Source organism: Strix aluco, chromosome 26 (genome assembly GCF_031877795.1).
Source record: "Strix aluco isolate bStrAlu1 chromosome 26, bStrAlu1.hap1, whole genome shotgun sequence".
Classification (NCBI taxonomy): domain Eukaryota; kingdom Metazoa; phylum Chordata; class Aves; order Strigiformes; family Strigidae; genus Strix; species Strix aluco.
Genome location: NC_133956.1, coordinates 6,459,732 through 6,476,795, shown reverse-complemented (window position 1 = coordinate 6,476,795; position 17,064 = coordinate 6,459,732). Strand labels below are relative to the sequence as shown.

Sequence of the window (17,064 nt, the reverse complement as noted above, 5' to 3'; positions counted from 1 at the left end):
ACAAATGCAGCCTGTGCAGAGCTGCTCGGACAGCTGAGAGAGTGTGGGGCTGGTTTAGGAGATGTTTCCTTACAAAAATCAGGGCTGAGGGTCAGACTGGCTCTTAGGAAGGATTTCTTTGCAGAAGGGATTGTTGGGCGTTGGAATGGGCTGCCCAGGGCAGGGGGGGAGTCCCCATCCCTGGAGGGGTTGAAGAGTCGGGTTGACCCAGCGCTGAGGGATCTGGTGGAGTTGGGAACGGTCAGGGTGAGGTTCATGGTTGGGCTGGAGGAGCTTCAAGGGCTTTTCCAACCTCAGTGATTCGGTGAAATCATGGAACTGAAAAGCAGCGAACTGTTCCCAAGTCCTTCAGCTGGGTGGCATTTCAGAAGGCGGTTTCTAAGGCGCTGGAAAAGCAGCATCCCGGTTATCCCCGGCAGATGTGCGCTCCCGGATCCCCGGAGGTGCGCTGGGAAAACAGAACAAAGGCGAGCGGGTGGGTGGCGGTTAAGGGCCGTGCCTGCACCCACCCCCCTGCCCAGACCTGCCGGAGTGCAGCCCGCGGTTGGGGCTGTCTCGCCTCTGGCCAGAGGTTGCCCCCCGGGCTCTGCAGGGGGATGCCGGGGCTTTTCCTCCCGGGGCTGGGCCAGCGCCGTCCTCCCGGCTGCTGCCCCGCAGGGTGGTCCCGGGGAGCCCCCGGGGGAGGCGGGTGCGGGGTCCCCGGGCTGCGGGTCCAGGCACCACCCAGGGGCCGCAGAACCGAGGGAAGGGGGAGGGCAGCAGCTCCCCGGCCCTTTGCATCTGCAAATCGCCGGGCTTTCACCCAGCCCCACCTGGTTCCGGAGTGGGGGGGGGAAATAATAAAAATAATAGAAGTCTGCGATTAAAAAGACAAAACAGGGTAACGAAAGGCGGGCGGGACCAGCAGCCGCGCCTGCGGCGAAGCGGCCGCGCTCCCGGTGCCCCCGGAAGCCGCCAAGGGCCCGGCCTCGCCCCCCCCCGGACCTCGACTCCCCCCCCCGGCCTGGCCGCCCCCCCCCGACCTCGGTTCCCCCCCAGGACTCGGTCCCCGCCCCCTCCCCCCGACCTGGGGTCCCCTCCCCGGCCTCGGCTCCCCCCCCCGCCCCCGGCCCGGCGGCTCCGGGCCCCCCCGGGAGCGCGTCCCGCCCCGCCCCGGCGGCCCCGCCCGTCCTGCCCGTCGCGCCCCGGCCCCACCCGCCGCCTCCCCCCCGCCCGCCCCCGGGGCGCGGAGCGCGGCTGTGCGGGAGAGACAATAGAGGGGCCGGGCGGGCTCCGCGCAAACCTGCGCGCCCCGGGGATGGATGGCGAGGTGTGCGCGGCCCGGGGGGGCCCTGCGCCGGGGGCTGGGGCTGGAGCGGGCTCGGGCTCGGGGGGAGCGGGGCTGGGGAGGGCGAGGAGGGGGGGGTGGAGGAAGGCGGAGGAGGAGAAGGGGGGGCGATGCCCCTTTCTGAGCCCAGCCCGCCTCTGTGCTAACCCGGCAGGATGCGGGAGGCGGCAGGGCTGCTGTGAAGAAAGTCCTGGGGCTGGCCGGAGGCTGGCGAGCGGCCCGTGGTGGCGGTGGCCCCCTGATGCTCCCCGGGTGGCGGCTCTGCGGGAGAAGGGGAGGCTGGTGAGGAGCTGGAGGACGGCGACGCGAGGCCACGGTGGGGGAAATCCGAGGCTCCGGCTGGGAAACCATGGGGAGATGCAATGGGAGATGTACGCTGGTCGGATTCTGCTGCCTGCAGCTGGTAAGGCGAGGGGCCGTCTGCGCTCATCAGCATGCCGGGTTGTGCTTTGTGCGAAATGTTGGCTGTCACCCTTCCCCGCTCCGTCTCGGCGGTGACCTTGCTGGGGGACCAGCTTGGGGATGATGCTTCACGGCCACCCCCCCAAAAAAAAAAAAAATTAAAAAAAAAAATAATGAAACAGAAAAAAATAATAATCGAGGAGGAACGAAATGCCACCCTCGTGCCCTGCCTCAACCCAGCGCTGGCTGGAGTTGCGGCTGGGGAGATGGATGCGAACCAGTTCCCTGTCAGCGCCTGGGGAAGCGTCTCCAGCAGGTGTGAGCTTTGTTCCCAACTGCAATCTCTTCCCTCCGAGTTCGCTCCCGCCGGCAGTTTTCCATCCTGATGACTCCAAGGATGTTTCTTGGGGTGCTGGTCCCCCAAGTTGGGGCAACAAGGAAACTTGGAGCTGCTGCCAGCACTTTGTAAACTCTCCTGCTTTCGAGCGGGACCCGTCTGCCTGCGGCTGGGGGACGCCGGGATGTTGGGGGCAGAGAGAAGGGAGAGGTTTAATTTTAATAGGATTGTCGGTCTTCGTAATAACTAGGTGCCGTGCTCGCTGCTGCCCGCACATCAATCTTCATCAGGCTGCTGATGGAGGAGCAGGCGAAGGGAGCGTGTGGAGTATTCGGGGGGTTTTCTGATAAAAGCAGCACCGATGAGGTTGCGATTAATTATCCCGGCTGGGTGGTTCGTTAACGGAGAATCAACATCCAACAACTTGCCCCCGCGGCCATGCCGGGGCTCATCGCGGCGAGGAAAATGAGGGGGGGGGGGGGGTTTTGCCGAAACGTGTGGTGGTCAGCCCGGGGACATCACCGTGTGATGGGGTGGATGGAGGCAGCGATGGAAACGGGCTCTGGATCTGCTCTGGAGATGATGGTGGCATCCTGCTGACGGGCACTTTCTTCCCCGCGTTGCTCGTGTTTCATTCTCCATCCTTCAGAAGGCAGCGAGCAGGGAGGGGTCCCCACTTGTGGATAGAGGGGGGGACGGGGCTTTCCTGGGGGGATGCAGGAAGCTTCGAAGCCAGTCCTTGACCCCGGGGAGAGAAGCTGTGGGGGGCTCATCCCTGGGCTGAAGTCCCGCTGTTCCCAGCAGGAATGGCCTCTCGTGTCCCCAGCTGTGCCCTCGGTTTGGTCTGTAAAGTCTTGCTTTGCGCTTCACTCCCCTTTCCCCTTATTCAGGATAAATCCGATGGGTGTTTTCTGCGTGTGCGGGAATTTCCTGGCTTTCGGTCACTCTTTTTTTTTTTTTTACCACTCAGCTCCCGAACAGGTTTGTTGGCATTTATTCCCTGAGATATCCCAGATCTGAGAGATTTTAATCTATTTTAGGGGAAGAACTGAATCGGCACGAGCTGCTGGGCTGGGAGAGCAGCTCCTGCTCGCACCCGGAGAAACTTTGCGCTGCAGATTGGGGTCAGGCTCTCCTCTCACACCTCGCCCTGTGTGTGCTGGTGCTGCTGGCATCCCCAAAGGCTTGACTTCAAAACTGCCCCTTACCTGTGACCTTCCAACCCCAGGCTCAGCCCGTGCCCCAGCTCATCCCCTCCCAGCCTGCGGGATGCTCTCCCCAGCTCTGGAAGCAGCAGCTTGCACCCCGCCAGCCATGGGGAGATGCCCCCTGCCCCCAGCACCCCCTCCCACAGCAGTGGCACCCACCCAGCCCACGGGGAAAAGGTGGCGCTGGGTGCCCTGCCTAAGGTGGGGGGTCTGGGTGCCCAGGGCGGTGGAGGTGGCAGGTGCCATCAGGGTGTCCCCTTGGGTGACCGAGGCCAATATTCGTCCCCAGGGTGGCACGGCACGGGGGTTTGGGAGGGGACAATGGGGAGCGGGGTTGACGCCTGACCCCGGCTCTGCTCTTCTCCTCTGCCTCAGCTGCTCTGTGCCACCCCTGACATAGGGACGGCACCGTGGGGCTCATGTCTCCCTGTCTAGGTAGCCCTGACCCCTGTCCTGGGCCCTCTGTACTATAGGGGGGGACAGCAGTGCTCCCAGTGCCCCCAGCCACTGGGGCTGGGGTTGGACTGGTGTGTGCTGGGGCTGCCCGGGAAGCTGTTCCCCGTTTCTGCAGGGTCAGCTTGTGCCACCAGCGGGGCTTGCTAAACCTCACCGACTAGCCTGTGCCTCAGTTTCCCTTAAACGAAGCAGAACAGGTGAGGTGCAGCCGGTCCTGGGGCGATGCCACCACCTCCGGCTAGTCCTCGCTGCCAGGCCACCTTCCTGCAGGCACCTTCTCATGTCCCCATTGGTTTCCCCAATATTTGCAACCTGGTCCCCAAGGGATGTGCCCCTGGTCCCTTGTCCCTCCTGGACACAGGCTGCAGAGGATGCTCCAGAGCTGCGGGGTGCCAGGGTGCTGCTGGCACCCACTGGGCACAAGGTCCCCCGTGATGGGGTGGGAGAGGGCAGGTCTGGAGAGGCAACACGTCCACCCCGTGCAGCCCAGACCTCAGGGCAGCGGTTGTGCCTCAACCAGTTTGGGAAACTGGTTTTTAGGCCGTGGAACGACAGGGGAGCCTGGGCAGCTGCTTTGGAGCATCCAAATATCCTACAGGCTCCTTCTCCACCGCTCGGCGAGGCAATGCTGCCAGCACTGGGTGTCTCTCTTCCCAGGGGACAAGCAGCACCCACCAGATTTTGCCTCCATTTATGTTTTTTCTCTGGGAAAACCTCAGGGATCCCCTTGCCAGACACCCACCAGCCCCGCCCCACCTCGAGAGGGGGAGATTTTTATGCTGATGAGGTGGGATGAAATCAAAACTCTCGGGTTTTTGCTGGTCCTTCCCATCATATGGGAGACCAAATAGCTGGCTGGGGGGTTTCACAGTGGCTTAGTAAACCTTTCTCTGGGATTCCTGTTGTTGTCGAGAGGATTTGTCTTTACGGGAAGATGAGAGCTGCTGAGGTGGTTGGATGGAAAATGAGCCTGGAGGTGATACTGCCCCACTCGCCACTGCCAGCGTGGGCACAGGGGTGTGAGAGCTGCAAGCCGTGACTCTTGTTAACTCTGAAGCCTAGTGGTGTCGGTAGCACATCAGGACAGCTGCACTGCTGCGGGGGAGTGTACCCAACCTTGGAGGCAGTGAGACGGGTTATTGGGATGTGGACTGCTGGAAGCTGAGGTCTGACTGGATCCGGGTGGCTGCTGTCACGCACCCCTTGGCCGTCCCGCTCTGTACCCTGGGGCCGTGCTCAGGCGCTGGTGCAGGGCAGGCTTGCTCGAGCGGGCTGCTTCTCCATCCCAAAGTGGTGACCCCTTTTTCTTCCCCTGCGGCATGGGGTTCATCGGGGTGTGGGATGCAGCTGGGTGGGGACAGGAGATACTCAACGCTCCCACCTCTGCCTGGCGGAGCTCGGCGGAGCTCTGAACTGGGGTTTCTTTTCCTTCTTTGTTTCTCTCCTTCTCCTTTAATTGGCTGGAAGAGCAAAGCTCAGTTGGCACCTCCCGCCTGGCTGAGCCTGCTGGAGCCTGCCAGGCTGGCAGCGTGCGGTGCCGTGCCGTGCTGTGCCACGCCATGCCGGCACTGGCATCCTTCCTCCCGCCGCCTCCCGGGGTCGGGGTGCAGGGAAAGGGGCCGTGGGTCCACCCTATCCTGCATGTCCGAGGGGTGGGGTTCACACGGGGCACTGAGGGCCTCCAGGATGTGAACCCCCCCCCATCACCGATCCTGGAGAAGGCTCTAACGGGGTCGGCTTAACGAAGGATGGGCAGAGGGAGACGATGGTCCCATCCCCTGCACCTCTCCACCACCTGCCAGCCCTGTGTGACATCCCCTTCCCCAGCAGCATCCCACTGCACCCTCGGGGGTGTCATGGCCCTGCCGTCCCCTGCCAGCCCCACCACCCCTCCTGTCCTCATTTGCCCATTTTTGGTCACCAACCCTCCGGCACTGGCGAGAGTCAGCCCCCTCCGACAGCTGCCATCATCTTTTGTCCTCGCGCCGTTCCCATCGTGCCCGATCCCCGGCGTGGGGACGGCACGAGGACAGCGGGGCCGGAGCTGCCCCCGGCCACCTTCCCACCGCCGGGAAAGGGGGAAAGGAGCCCGGGCTGAACTCTGGATGGGGGTTTTCAATTACACAATTAAATGCACAATTAGGTATAATTACCAGCGCTCAGAAGGTGCGACTGTTCATAATAGGCATGTAATCTACTGCAGTCACTGTTTATACTGCTCGGCTCCGCTCCCTAATGATTATGGAAAGCTTTCACATTTGCATGGTTGCCATGGAAATGGGGGGCTGACGGATGCATCAGGGATGGCGAGCCCCTCATTCCCCCGCACCCCATCTCGGCGGGATGGGACACGATGGGTGCGGTGATGCCTCTGTGCCTGGGGATGCTGCGGGCCGGTGGGTGCTGGTGTGCAGGGATGGGGCTGCTCCGGGGATGGGCAGCACTGAGGATCTGGAGGCAGCCCCGGGGGGAAACTGTGTGTGCGTTGGAGGCATAAAAAACCCCAACCCACCTTGTCACCTCCCCGGGTGACCACCCCAAGGGGAAGGGAGGGATGGTGGGTGCAGGTGGCCATGGAGAAGCATCCCAGCCTGGCGAGACCTCCGCGTGTACGTGCATCCTCCAGTGCATCCGCATTATTCACAGGCAGAGCTTTGCTTGACAGGCCGCTATAAAGGTTTATTGGCGCGCGTTTGGGAAGGCAGAGCGTTACAGCCCGCAATTAAAACCGCGATTAAAGTGCAGTACATCTAAATTTGCAGGACCAGCTAATGTGCACCCAAGAGTATTAACGAGACCGGTTGAAGAACTCTCTAAATCATTCATGCTGGTTTGTAACAGAGCTGGGAGTGATGGGGACTGGAAAATAAATATCTCGGAGGGCTGGGTTGTGGAGAAAATAAAGAGGATGAGCCAGAAAACAGCCTGGCCCTACACCGAAGCCGTGAGAGCACGGGAAGGAAAGGTTGATGCACAATGTGATCCACAAAGCCTAGAACCCAGTGGCCTAATTGATGTCTGGGAAAATGAGTCTCGTCCAGCCAAACTTGATCTCGTTTCTTATTGAGTTCACAAGTTTGGCTGCTGAAAGGGACTGAGCTGCCATGATCATGTTTAGATGCTGATAAGCAACTTGATTTAATCCCAGGTGGCTTTCTGTTAGGAAAAAAATTAGCGCTATAAAAAATCAATGATGCTCATTTCAGTAATAGAAAGAAAGAAGAGAAGGAATGAAATCGTTGCCGGAGAAAACATGCAGACTGATGGGACGGTGGCGAGCATCACCTGGCACGGGGCGACTCGGGGATGGGTCCCCCAGTACCAAATCCCTGCCAGCCCATGGGGCAGCCAGGTCTCCCATCCCAAAATACACCCCCAGACAGCAGGAGGGGATGGGGAAGAGAGATCTGAGGTTGGACGATGTGGCAAAGTGGCCTCCTGAGAAGCTCAGTCTCTGTGTCCGTTCTGAGGGGAGACAGGGAGGTGGAAGAAATTCCTGGCACTGACGGTCCTTAATGCAGGAGAAGTAAGGCAAAAAGAGGGTTTTGGGGAGAAAAGCTGCTTTTTAGCCCTGAAGGTGGTTAACCACAGCGAGAAATTGCCTCTGGGTACGGTGGCTTTTCCCCGCTGCCTTTGGCCAACGCTTGCCCCAGGCTGGATGCTGGCGGTCGGTTCTGCATGGCGGGGGGTGCAGGGGACCGCGGGGACGTCCCCACAGCGGTGACAAGTGGCTGCGTTTGGGAGGTGCCGAGCGCCCTGGGTTGTGTATCGCCGGTGAACCGGTTGGTTTTGCTGCGGGAACGCGCTGCTCATGGATCGATGAACATCTCGCTGCGCTCCTCGTGGCTTTATTTGTTTGCAGACTCGGAGCCCCAGGGGATGCTCTCCCCAGCACCGATGGCTCCCACCACCTTTTCCCCCTGCAATGGAGCTGTCGGCTCCTCTCCCCACCCCGGTTTCTCCGGAGAGAAAGCACAGGAGGAGGTTCCCCTGAAGGGGCCAAATAATTGAGCAGGGAGAAGGATTCAGGGCTCAAACGGTTCATCGTGGTGAAATTCAATTCCTGATAGGAAACCCCCATCCCCTTCTGGGACTCAGACCTGGCGCTGAGGCCGCAGTGCTGCCAGCCCTGCACGGATCCTGCTTCACCCACAAATGTCAGTACAGCGGTGGGTTACGGCTGTTGGGAGGATGCTGGGTGCGGGCACTGGGGTACTGGCATCCTCCCAGCCTTGCGCTGATGCTCTGGGGCTGCAAAAGGGCTTTGTAACCCGGCAGCTGTTGCACATCACCCTGGGGAGCGGGGTCCTGCCGGCATCACCACCCTCCGCGGGGCTGGGGACCCCTTGGGATGCTGCAGCTGCCGCTGGGTACCAAGGCTTGGGGAAATCCTTATGGAAAGGGGAGAAAATGGTCAAGAGCACACGGCAGGGATGGAAGACCCACAAAACCCTAACGTTCCCATCAACGCCGGCCGCATGTCTTAACAGCTCCTCCAGCACCGGCCGGCGAGATGCAGGTTATTACGTATTGATCGCTGCGGCGCCTGGCCAAGCCGAGCTGCAGGCATGGGCGGCTTCAGACCCCTCTCATCCCGGCGGTCCAGGCTGTATCCCCATCCCTCATCCTTCTGGGATGCCCTGGGATGTCCTTGTCCCCATCGCAGCATGGAGCTGGGGGCAGTTTTTGGCTGGAAGTGATGGAGCGTTGGGGGTTGAGTGGGGAGAAAATATTCTGCCTGAATCCCAGGGGGATGCTCAGAGGGTCAGAGGGGCTCAGGATGGGCCCCTTGGTGTCTTTTTTTCTCTTCCCCCCATTTGAAAGCAGCTATTTATTTAAATTTGCAAAATATGTACATAGCAGCCTGGAAAACTGGAAAGGCAAAGTTGGCAGAGAGCAGCCCTGGTCATATTTAAACAGGACATTAAACCCCAAATGGTTTATTAATAAGATTAATAACAGCTCCCATGTGCTTGGCTGGGAAATTTCAGCCGTCTTTAGTTTTTGCGCTGCGGCAGAAGATTTGGGGGAGAAAAAAACAATTGCCCAAGCACTGCTTTGCCTGCACCCGGATAGGAGTGGTGGGGCAGGATGTGGCCCCCCTCCAGCCATCCCTCCCACCCCACCCTGATGAGGGTCATACACCGACACATTTTGCCTTATTATTCAATAGTGACTTTTACAGCCAGCTGCCCCTGCACTGGGGTGGGAGATGCTGCAGGGACCTGTGTTGGGGTGGTGTTTCCCCCTTCCCTATCAGGGATCAACTGCTGGGAGCCCACAGGGAGTCGGGGGGCTCAGCACAGGTGTTGGGGGGTTCGGCACATCCTGGCAATGCTGTGGGGTTTAGGAAGAAGTAGCTTTGGGGGGGAGATGCTGGAGGGCATGGAGTAGGTTTTGAGGGGTACATTTGGGCTGCTCTGATGCCCAAAAGCATGCACAAGTATTTGGGGGTCTGTGGGGGGACCCCGCTGGAGGAGGGACCCCACGCAGCGATGCTGGGGGCAGTTTCTGCCCCCAGTGCTCCTGTTCCTGTGTGATCTCACATGGCCTCTATCGGTCTGTGGCTTGAGGCAACACGTGAGTCAAGAAAATCCTCCCGACACTGTTTTGTGAGCCCTGGAGGGGACCGTGGGGCAGCTGGGGAAGAGGGGTGTCCCATGAGCCCCTCAGGGACCTGCGGAGGTCCCCTGGGAACACCCCATGGCAGCTTGGTCCTGTGTTGGCCAGGGGCCACCTGCTGCCACCCCTCCTGGGGGCTGTGGTTGTATAAGGGGGTGCAGGATCAGGCCTGGACCCCTCCCTAGGCAAACATCTCATCCCTGTAGTCCCCAGACAGGGATCAATCGAACTGTGGGGGCAAAGAATTTTCCAGGGGCTATACCCCCCCAAAAAATCTGCCCCACCACCCTCAGCCCTCCCTTCCCCATCAGGGATCAGCTGCTGGGTGCCCGCAGGGAGTCGAGGGACTCAGCACATCCTGGCGATGCCAGGGAGGCTTTAGGAAGCAGCAGCTTTGAAGGAGGGATTCAGGAGGGTGGGGGGTGGGTTTGGAGGGGTACACAAGTGTCTGGGGGGTTGTGGCAAGTCTGGCTGCATCCCCCCAGGGCTGGCGGGACCCCTGAGCTGAGCTAGGGGCTGTTGGCAGCCCATGGTGGGGACAGTCTGGCAATGCCCCAGACAGGGGACTTCCCACACAGTCCTTCGTCACACACGCGTGTGCAAGTTGGTCACGGCGAGGAGTGGTGCCACATCCTGGCTGTGACCCAGCAGTGGGGACCTGTCCCCTTGGGGGGATGCTGGGAGTGGTGGCACTGCAGCACAGTGTGACCCCTGGCGCTGAGCATCCCTCAGGCACCCCGGGCGTGGTGGTGGCACCAGTGGCACTGCAAAGCCACCGGTGCTGGCTGAGCTGTGGGGCTCCCGGCCTGGTTGTGTCCCAGCACCCTCATCATCCTCACTGCCCAGACTGGGTGTCATCCAAGCAGGGGACACAGCCACCGTGCCTGGTCTGGCATTGCAGCCATGCAGGGGACACAGCCAAGGGCAGGGCACGGAGCAAGCTCTGAGGGCTGGCCTGCTGCTTGGTTCTCAGGCTAATTACTTGGTTAGGGCTAATTAGCGCTCCGGGTCGCTCTGGTCTCTTCCCATAACTGGATTGATAGTGCAGCCCTTTCCCACCACAGGTGCTGGGGCAGAGCCCAGGGGCACCGTGGGTGCTGGGGGGCTGGTGCAGAGCAGCTTTGCCTCCCTCGGTCTCTTACTGAGGAAGGAAAGTGCAAAGACCTTTGGTGAAGGGATCAGGAAAGTCGAAGGGCTGGGGATGGCCTGGCTCTGCCTCAGAGAGTGTCCCAGTTGGGGCTGGGGGATGCAGGGAGTCACGGGCACATCATGCTGGTGCTGGAGTGGTGTGTCTCTGCCTGGCACCGCGTGTCATCCCACAGGGACACCCAGGGACAAAACCCCAGCTCAAAAATGTCCCAGGGGAGCGGATGGTGCTTGGGGTGAGAGTGGAGGGCGCTGTGGCTGGAGTGCAGGATGCTTGGGGTCCGCATGCAGGAACGGAGGATGCTCGGAGTGGGAGTGGAGGATGCTCAGGCAGCGCAGCGAGGGATGCTGCAGCTAACAGGAGCCCCCGGGAAAACCTGTCTGCTCTCTAATTCTGTGCAATAATGGCTCAGATTAATGGTGGTCCTCAGCTATTGCCTGGAAATGTCAAGCTGAGAGTCCTTGTCCCGTCCCCCTCGGGGCTCTCTCCTGCACACACATCCTCCCCCTCCTCCTCCACCCCACCAGCGGCCAGGAGCGGTGGGAGGCCAAGGCAGCGCGGTGCTGCCGGCCATGGCCGTGGGGTTCAGCTGGGGTCCCCGCTGCCTTGAACCGCGTCCCCCAGCCCTGGGGAGCCCTGGCCACCCCCCAGGCAGCTTTGCACAAACTCTTTGCAGGCTCTGATTTGTATTTTCTCTTTTTCTCCCCCTATTTTGGCTCAGGAACCAGCCCTGTCCCCCTTACCCACCCTGGGGGCACGGCATCCCCATCTGCGCCTCTGGGACCCCCCCTGCTCCTGTCCCTGCTGTCCCCTCCTTTGCTGCCACTTCCAGCCCATCACCGGCGGGTTGCCAATCCCCTTCGGCAGCTGCCGGGACTCTCAGGCAAAACCGTCCTTTCCTGGCCCCTTTTTGTAGCATCTGGTGCAGTTTTCCCTCAGCTCAGGGAGGGGGGAACACAACAGGAGCCCTGTGATGGGCACTGGGGTGGCACAGGATTGTCTCTGAGTCCCTGTGGCAGTGTGGGGACTACTGGCAGAGCCGCTGGAGGGGTGGTCAGAGTGCAGCAAAGTTTGGGAGAGTCTGGGGGTGTCTGTTTGCTCCCCAGGGCCGGAGATGGCACTGGGGGATTCCTGGAGGGTGGCAAGTGTCTGTCAGTGGTGACATCCCTCTGGCGTGGCCACTGGGAGCCCCGTGGCATGGGTACAACAGCCAGGCTTTGGTGGGGACGTTGTGGGGCCAGTGCTGCAGGGCTGGGACCAGGCATGGAGCTCGCAGGGAGTGGGGCTGGTCCCCAAGGGCTGGGGGTCCCCATGCCCAGCCTGGCCGTGCCTCCGGCCCCTCCAGCTCCCGGCTCTGCCACTGCAGCCCTGGACATGGTCACATCCCTTCGCCCTTTGCTCCTGGGGGACATGCAGGATATCACCATCGCTTTCTCCTGGGAGGAACACGGGGCAGAGCCCGGAGGGATGGGGAAGCACGTGCAGGATCAGTGCCAAGACCTGGCTTATTCCCTCCTGGGAATTCGCATCATGTCTCAGACTCGGTGGCTCCAAACAAGGATTTAATCTGGCAGCAACAGGCTGGTGTTGTTATGACCTGCTCAATAAACACCAATTGATTATTAAAGGCTTTATTTATATATATTTATATATAAATGTATATATTTATATATTTTTAAATTTTTTTCCCCCCTGAAGCTCAACAGTTGTGTGGATGACAGTGAGTGGAGGCTGGGGCAGGTCCCTGCAGTCCCTTCCAGTGTGAGGGGGAGAACATCCCTGTGCCATGCCTGGGGCCCTCAGGCTGCATCTCACCAGGCTTTAAGGCAGCCCCTTGCGGGGCTGTTGCCCCTTAAGCCCAGCCTGGGTTTGGCCCTGGGCTGCAGGGCTGACCTCAGGACCGGTGATGGTCAGGGTGCTGGCAATGCCCGTGCCTGGGGCTGAGGACGGCTGGTCTGGGAAGCGCAGGCAGGAGATGCTATGGTAAATTTGGGGTGTCTACCTGGAGTTCTGGTGGGTGTCAGGGGCCGTATTTAGGACACCCTTACCCATTTTGGGCTGGTTTACGCCCCATCGATGCAGGTCCTCCCCATCATCCCATGAGCACTCCCACCCCACTGTCCAGGAGACGGGCGCTGCCCCCAGCTTTGGCACCCACAGCGTGCTGCTGCCCCAAACCATCCCCCCTTTTGAGTGCACCTGCAGCAGGGATGAGGATTTCCGTCTCAAAATTTGGGGGGAAGACCCAGCCCAGCAGCACCCGTGGCCTGGACACAGGGCTGATTCTCCCACCACCTCCTGGGGTCCTCCCCATGGGTCCCCCCATGGGAAATGGGGCTCAAGGGCTCTCCCTGGGTCCCTCTGCTTCATCTTCTCCTCCGCCGGGGCAGGGGATGCCAACCCCACTAATGACCCTGACCCCGCTAACGACACCACCTCCTGCCTCGCAACAGCCCCAGGCCCTAATTATTTTTAATCAAGCCCCCCTCAAAGAAGGAGCTGTGTGGCAGCCAGGTCAGGGGGGGTCCCGCAGGGAGGTGGCACTTGCCAGACAAAGCAAACCCAGCCCTAACAAAGGAGCTTGAATTATACATGGGGTGCGGGCTCGCGCCTGCCCCGCAATTAGCAGCAACCTCATTAGCGGGGTCAGTGATGGGGTTGGTGCTCCCCACCCAGCAGAGAAGAGGATGGAGCAGGGGGATACGGGGAGAGCCCCAGAGCCCCATTTCCCATGGGGGGACCCATGGCAGGACCCCAGAAGGTGGTGGGAGCATCAGTCCTGTGTCCAGGCCATGGGGGGGGTCCCATGTGGGGACCCCAGGAGGCCCCCTCGGTCCTGGGTCTAGGCCATGGGTGCTGCTGGGTTGGGTTTTCCCCAAACATTTTGATAGAGAAATCCTCATCCCTCCTGTGGGTGCACCCAAAAGGGGGGATAGCTTGGGGCAGCAACCATCACCTGGCTGGCAAAGCCATCCCATGTGGTTACGGGTGAAAAAACAGGTTTTTGGGGAAAATCCCAGTTGCCCTGGTGTGGGACTGGCCTCGATGCCAGGGGGATGGGCTCACGTCCCTGTTGGATGCAGGGCACTGACAGCTGTGCTGGCCTTGCTGCAGGGCTTGGGATGGTTGGGGGGGGCATCGTCCCCCCACTCAGCCGTGGTGTTGTCCCCCGTCACGACATCCCAGTGTCACACCTTGTCATTAACAGACGCGGCCGAGCAGAGCAGGAGGGCCCCAGGGCGGATGCTGGGCTGGATCTGGCCCCAGGAGCTCCCTGTCTACCGCCGTGCAACAAAGGGGCTCATACAAAGCAACCCCAAAATCCACCCCTGCAAATGCGGTGGGTATAGAAAGAGGACGAACCAATTAATAAAAGCAATTTTTATGGATGTTTAAGAAGTCTCTAATGAGCTCCCATCCGCGGCAGCCGCTAATCGCTGCGTTTAATAATGTGCCGGTGGTCACAGCACGCTCTGCTAAGGCGCCTTATTAAATCCTCTCCGTGATGAATGGGAAAGGTATTGGTGGGTTTAACAGCACCGGCTCTTTCGCTAAAGGAATTGTTCAAAATACTCAGGTTTCTGGTTATATTAGGTCGGCGCATCCTTTTGGATGTGTCCTGATAGGCCGGGTTGCAGCCGTGCTGGGTGCAGGTGGGTGGGGTGACGGCAGCGGCCGGGTACTCTGCTCCTGCGGGATCGCAGCCCTGGGCTGACCGGGGCCCCGCTGCCGGAGCAAAATCATAGAATCATCTCGGTGGGAAAAGCCCTTGAAGCTCCTCCAGTCCAACCATGAACCTCACCCTGACTGTTCCCAACTCCACCAGATCCCTCAGCGCTGGGTCAACCCGACTCTTCAACCCCTCCAGGGATGGGGACTCCCCCCCTGCCCTGGGCAGCCCATTCCAACGCCCAACAACCCCTTCTGCAAAGAAATCCTTCCTAAGAGCCAGTCTGACCCTGCCCTGGCGCAGCTTGAGGCCATTCCCTCTTGTCCTGACACTGGTTCCTTGGCTCAGGAGACTCATCCCCCCTCTCTGCACCCTCCTTTCAGGGAGTTGCAGAGGGCCATGAGGTCTCCCCTCAGCCTCCTCTTCTCCAGACTAAACCCCCCCAGTTCCCTCAGCCACTCCCCATCAGACCTGTGCTCCAGACCCTGCACCAGCTCCGTTGCCCTTCTCTGGACACGCTCGAGTCATTCAATGGCCTTTTTGGAGTGAGGGGCCCAAAACTGAACCCAGTCATGGAGGTGCAGCCTCACCAGTGCCGAGTACAGGGGAGCAGTGAGGCTCCACTCCCATCCCTGGTCATGGTGACAGTGATGGCGATGGGGAGAATGTAAGGAAAATGCTGGATGGGATTGATATTAAATCCCTCAATAGGTAATGAACAGCACTAATGATGTCCTGTGCATGCCGTTGCTCCTTAAAGCACCCCAAAAAGCATCGTGGGTGTTTGGGGAAACAGGAAAATCCCTTCCATGCTGCTCGCTGCCAGCCCTGGCTGCTTCACACTGCCCGGGTGCTTTTATATTCATCTCATGGGAAGATTTATCTTTGCCTCACCAGCACCCATGGGTGCCTCAAGTGTCTTCTCCTTGCGAGCTGCTGGGATGAGGGACACATCCAGCCAGGAGACCCACAAACTCCTCCAGGAGCTTGGGATCATTATTCAATATAGAAATAAGAATAAATCCCCAATTCTCCAAGAAACTCTGGCCCATGAGGGTTTGGCTCACCCGGGGACGAATGCAGGTGTGACAGCCCTGCCTGCGGCGGGCAGCAATGCCCCTCACCAGGCATCGTGGCTGCCTGCAAGTTGGGGAATCACCCCGAGAAGAAGGAAACCCATGGGGTTTATCATATAAATCCCTTTTGTGCTGGCAGCTACCTTCTCGTGGTCTGCTGGGCAGCTGAATCTCTTAAACCTGCGTCTCAGGGTGGTTTTATCCTGTACTTTAAGGCTAAAAAATTGGATAAGTGCTGGAAGAAACACCCACATTTACGGGGCTCGGTGGGCGCACCCAGTCACCCCTGGGTACCACCTCCGGATGCCCCTTCATCCATCCAGGATGCAGGAGCATCCCCTCCTCCTCCAAAACAGCTCTACCCTCCCATAAAAATAAATATTTTGGGAGCCACGTGTGGTTTCGCCTCCCCACCGGCTGCTGCTGGCTGCTCCTTTCGCGGTGGCATCACTCCGAGGGATTATTTTTGCTCCCCGGCTCATTAACGGGGTTGTTACCAGGCAGATTTCCTCACCCGATTTTCTTCTTCCCAGCCTGCGGGTCGTGGGAGGAGGGACTGCTGGTTTCCATAGCAATGCGCTTGGCTTTAATCAGTATTTCTTTCCTGGGAGAATTGATTACGAAAGGTGTCACTAAATAAGTCAGTAAATTGGATTTTTTTTAATATTTTTTTTTCTCCCCTCTGTCGGATTATATTAACGGTGTCTTTCAGGCGCCATTTGAGATCTGGGGGAAATTACCTTTTGCTTTTCGCAGATGTCAGTCTAAAGAACTTAACCTGGAGAATTAGCATCGAAATTGCCTGCGGCTTAATCCTTGTCCAAACGGGCTTGGCCACTGTGGGCGGGTGGGGGCATCTCAGCCAGGATCCATCCCGTCCCACCCAACACAGCGTCTGGTGGGTTTTTGCAAAGTTTTGGAGATGGGATTGTCCCGCTCCTCCTCTTTCCAATGGCCCAAAACTGCTTTTCCTGGAGTGGTCGGCTCCGGCTCACTCCCCATCCTTGTCCAGCCCCAACATTTGTCTGTGTTTCACCCCCAGAATTTATTTAGGGGGACACAATCCCTGTATCTCTCCATCTTGTTTGCCGTACCTGTGTGCCCCCCAAATTTAAGCCCAAGATCCCCCAGATTTAAGCTGCAAATCCCTCAAATTTAAACCCAAGATCCCTCAAATTTAAGCCTAAGATCTCGCACATCTAAGCCCAAGGTCCCCCAGATTTAAACCCAAGGAAGGTCTCCCAAATTTAAGCCCAAGATCCCCCAGATTTAAGCCTAAAATCCCCCAGATCTAAGCTGAAGATCCCTCAAATTTAAGCCCAAGGTCTCCAGTCTCTAAGCCAAAGATCCCCCAAATGGAAATCCAAGATCTTCCAAATTGAAGCCCAAGATCACCTAGCTCTAAGCCCAGGATCTTCCAGGTTTAAACCCAAGATTCCCCCAGATTTAAGCCCTGTCTCCCCCCACCCTGGGCTGGAGTGGGGCAGGACCAGTTCTCTCCTGCGGTGTGTTTATGGCTCCATCGTTACTGAGCACCGAGCACCTGTGGGGCTCTTCCTCGCCCCGTCGACGGGGGGACAAGGGGTTGGTGGGCGGTGGGGTCCCCGCGGGTGGCGGGGGATGTCCCCTCCATCACTGCGTCCCACGGGCAGTCTGGTACTGGAGGAGATGCCAGCTGGTCTGGGTGCCAGAGGTGCTCTGCCAGGGTCAGGGATGTGGCTCCACTCGGCATCTCCAGTCTCACAGGGAAAAATCCCCCCGCTCCGAGTGATTCCCCATTTACTCAGGGTTTTTTAGGGTTTTGTGCTCCATTTTAATT

General features: G+C 59.4%; 1 protein-coding gene across 2 annotated transcripts in view; it reads left to right on the top strand.

The window, feature by feature from the left end:
* Positions 1 to 1,247: 1,247 nt before the first annotated feature.
* NKAIN1 (sodium/potassium transporting ATPase interacting 1) overlaps positions 1,248 to 17,064 on the top strand; it is a 39,758-nt gene continuing 23,941 nt past the window's right edge. Inside the window, exons 1-2 of one of the 2 annotated variants that reach the window (XM_074850710.1) lie at positions 1,248 to 1,309; positions 1,482 to 1,730. In XM_074850710.1, the coding sequence (XP_074706811.1) occupies positions 1,677 to 1,730 (54 nt within the window). In that variant the 5' untranslated portion in view covers positions 1,248 to 1,309; positions 1,482 to 1,676. Of the gene's footprint in view, positions 1,310 to 1,458; positions 1,731 to 17,064 lie in introns of those variants that run through there. The other variant, XM_074850711.1, reaches the window with a different exon arrangement.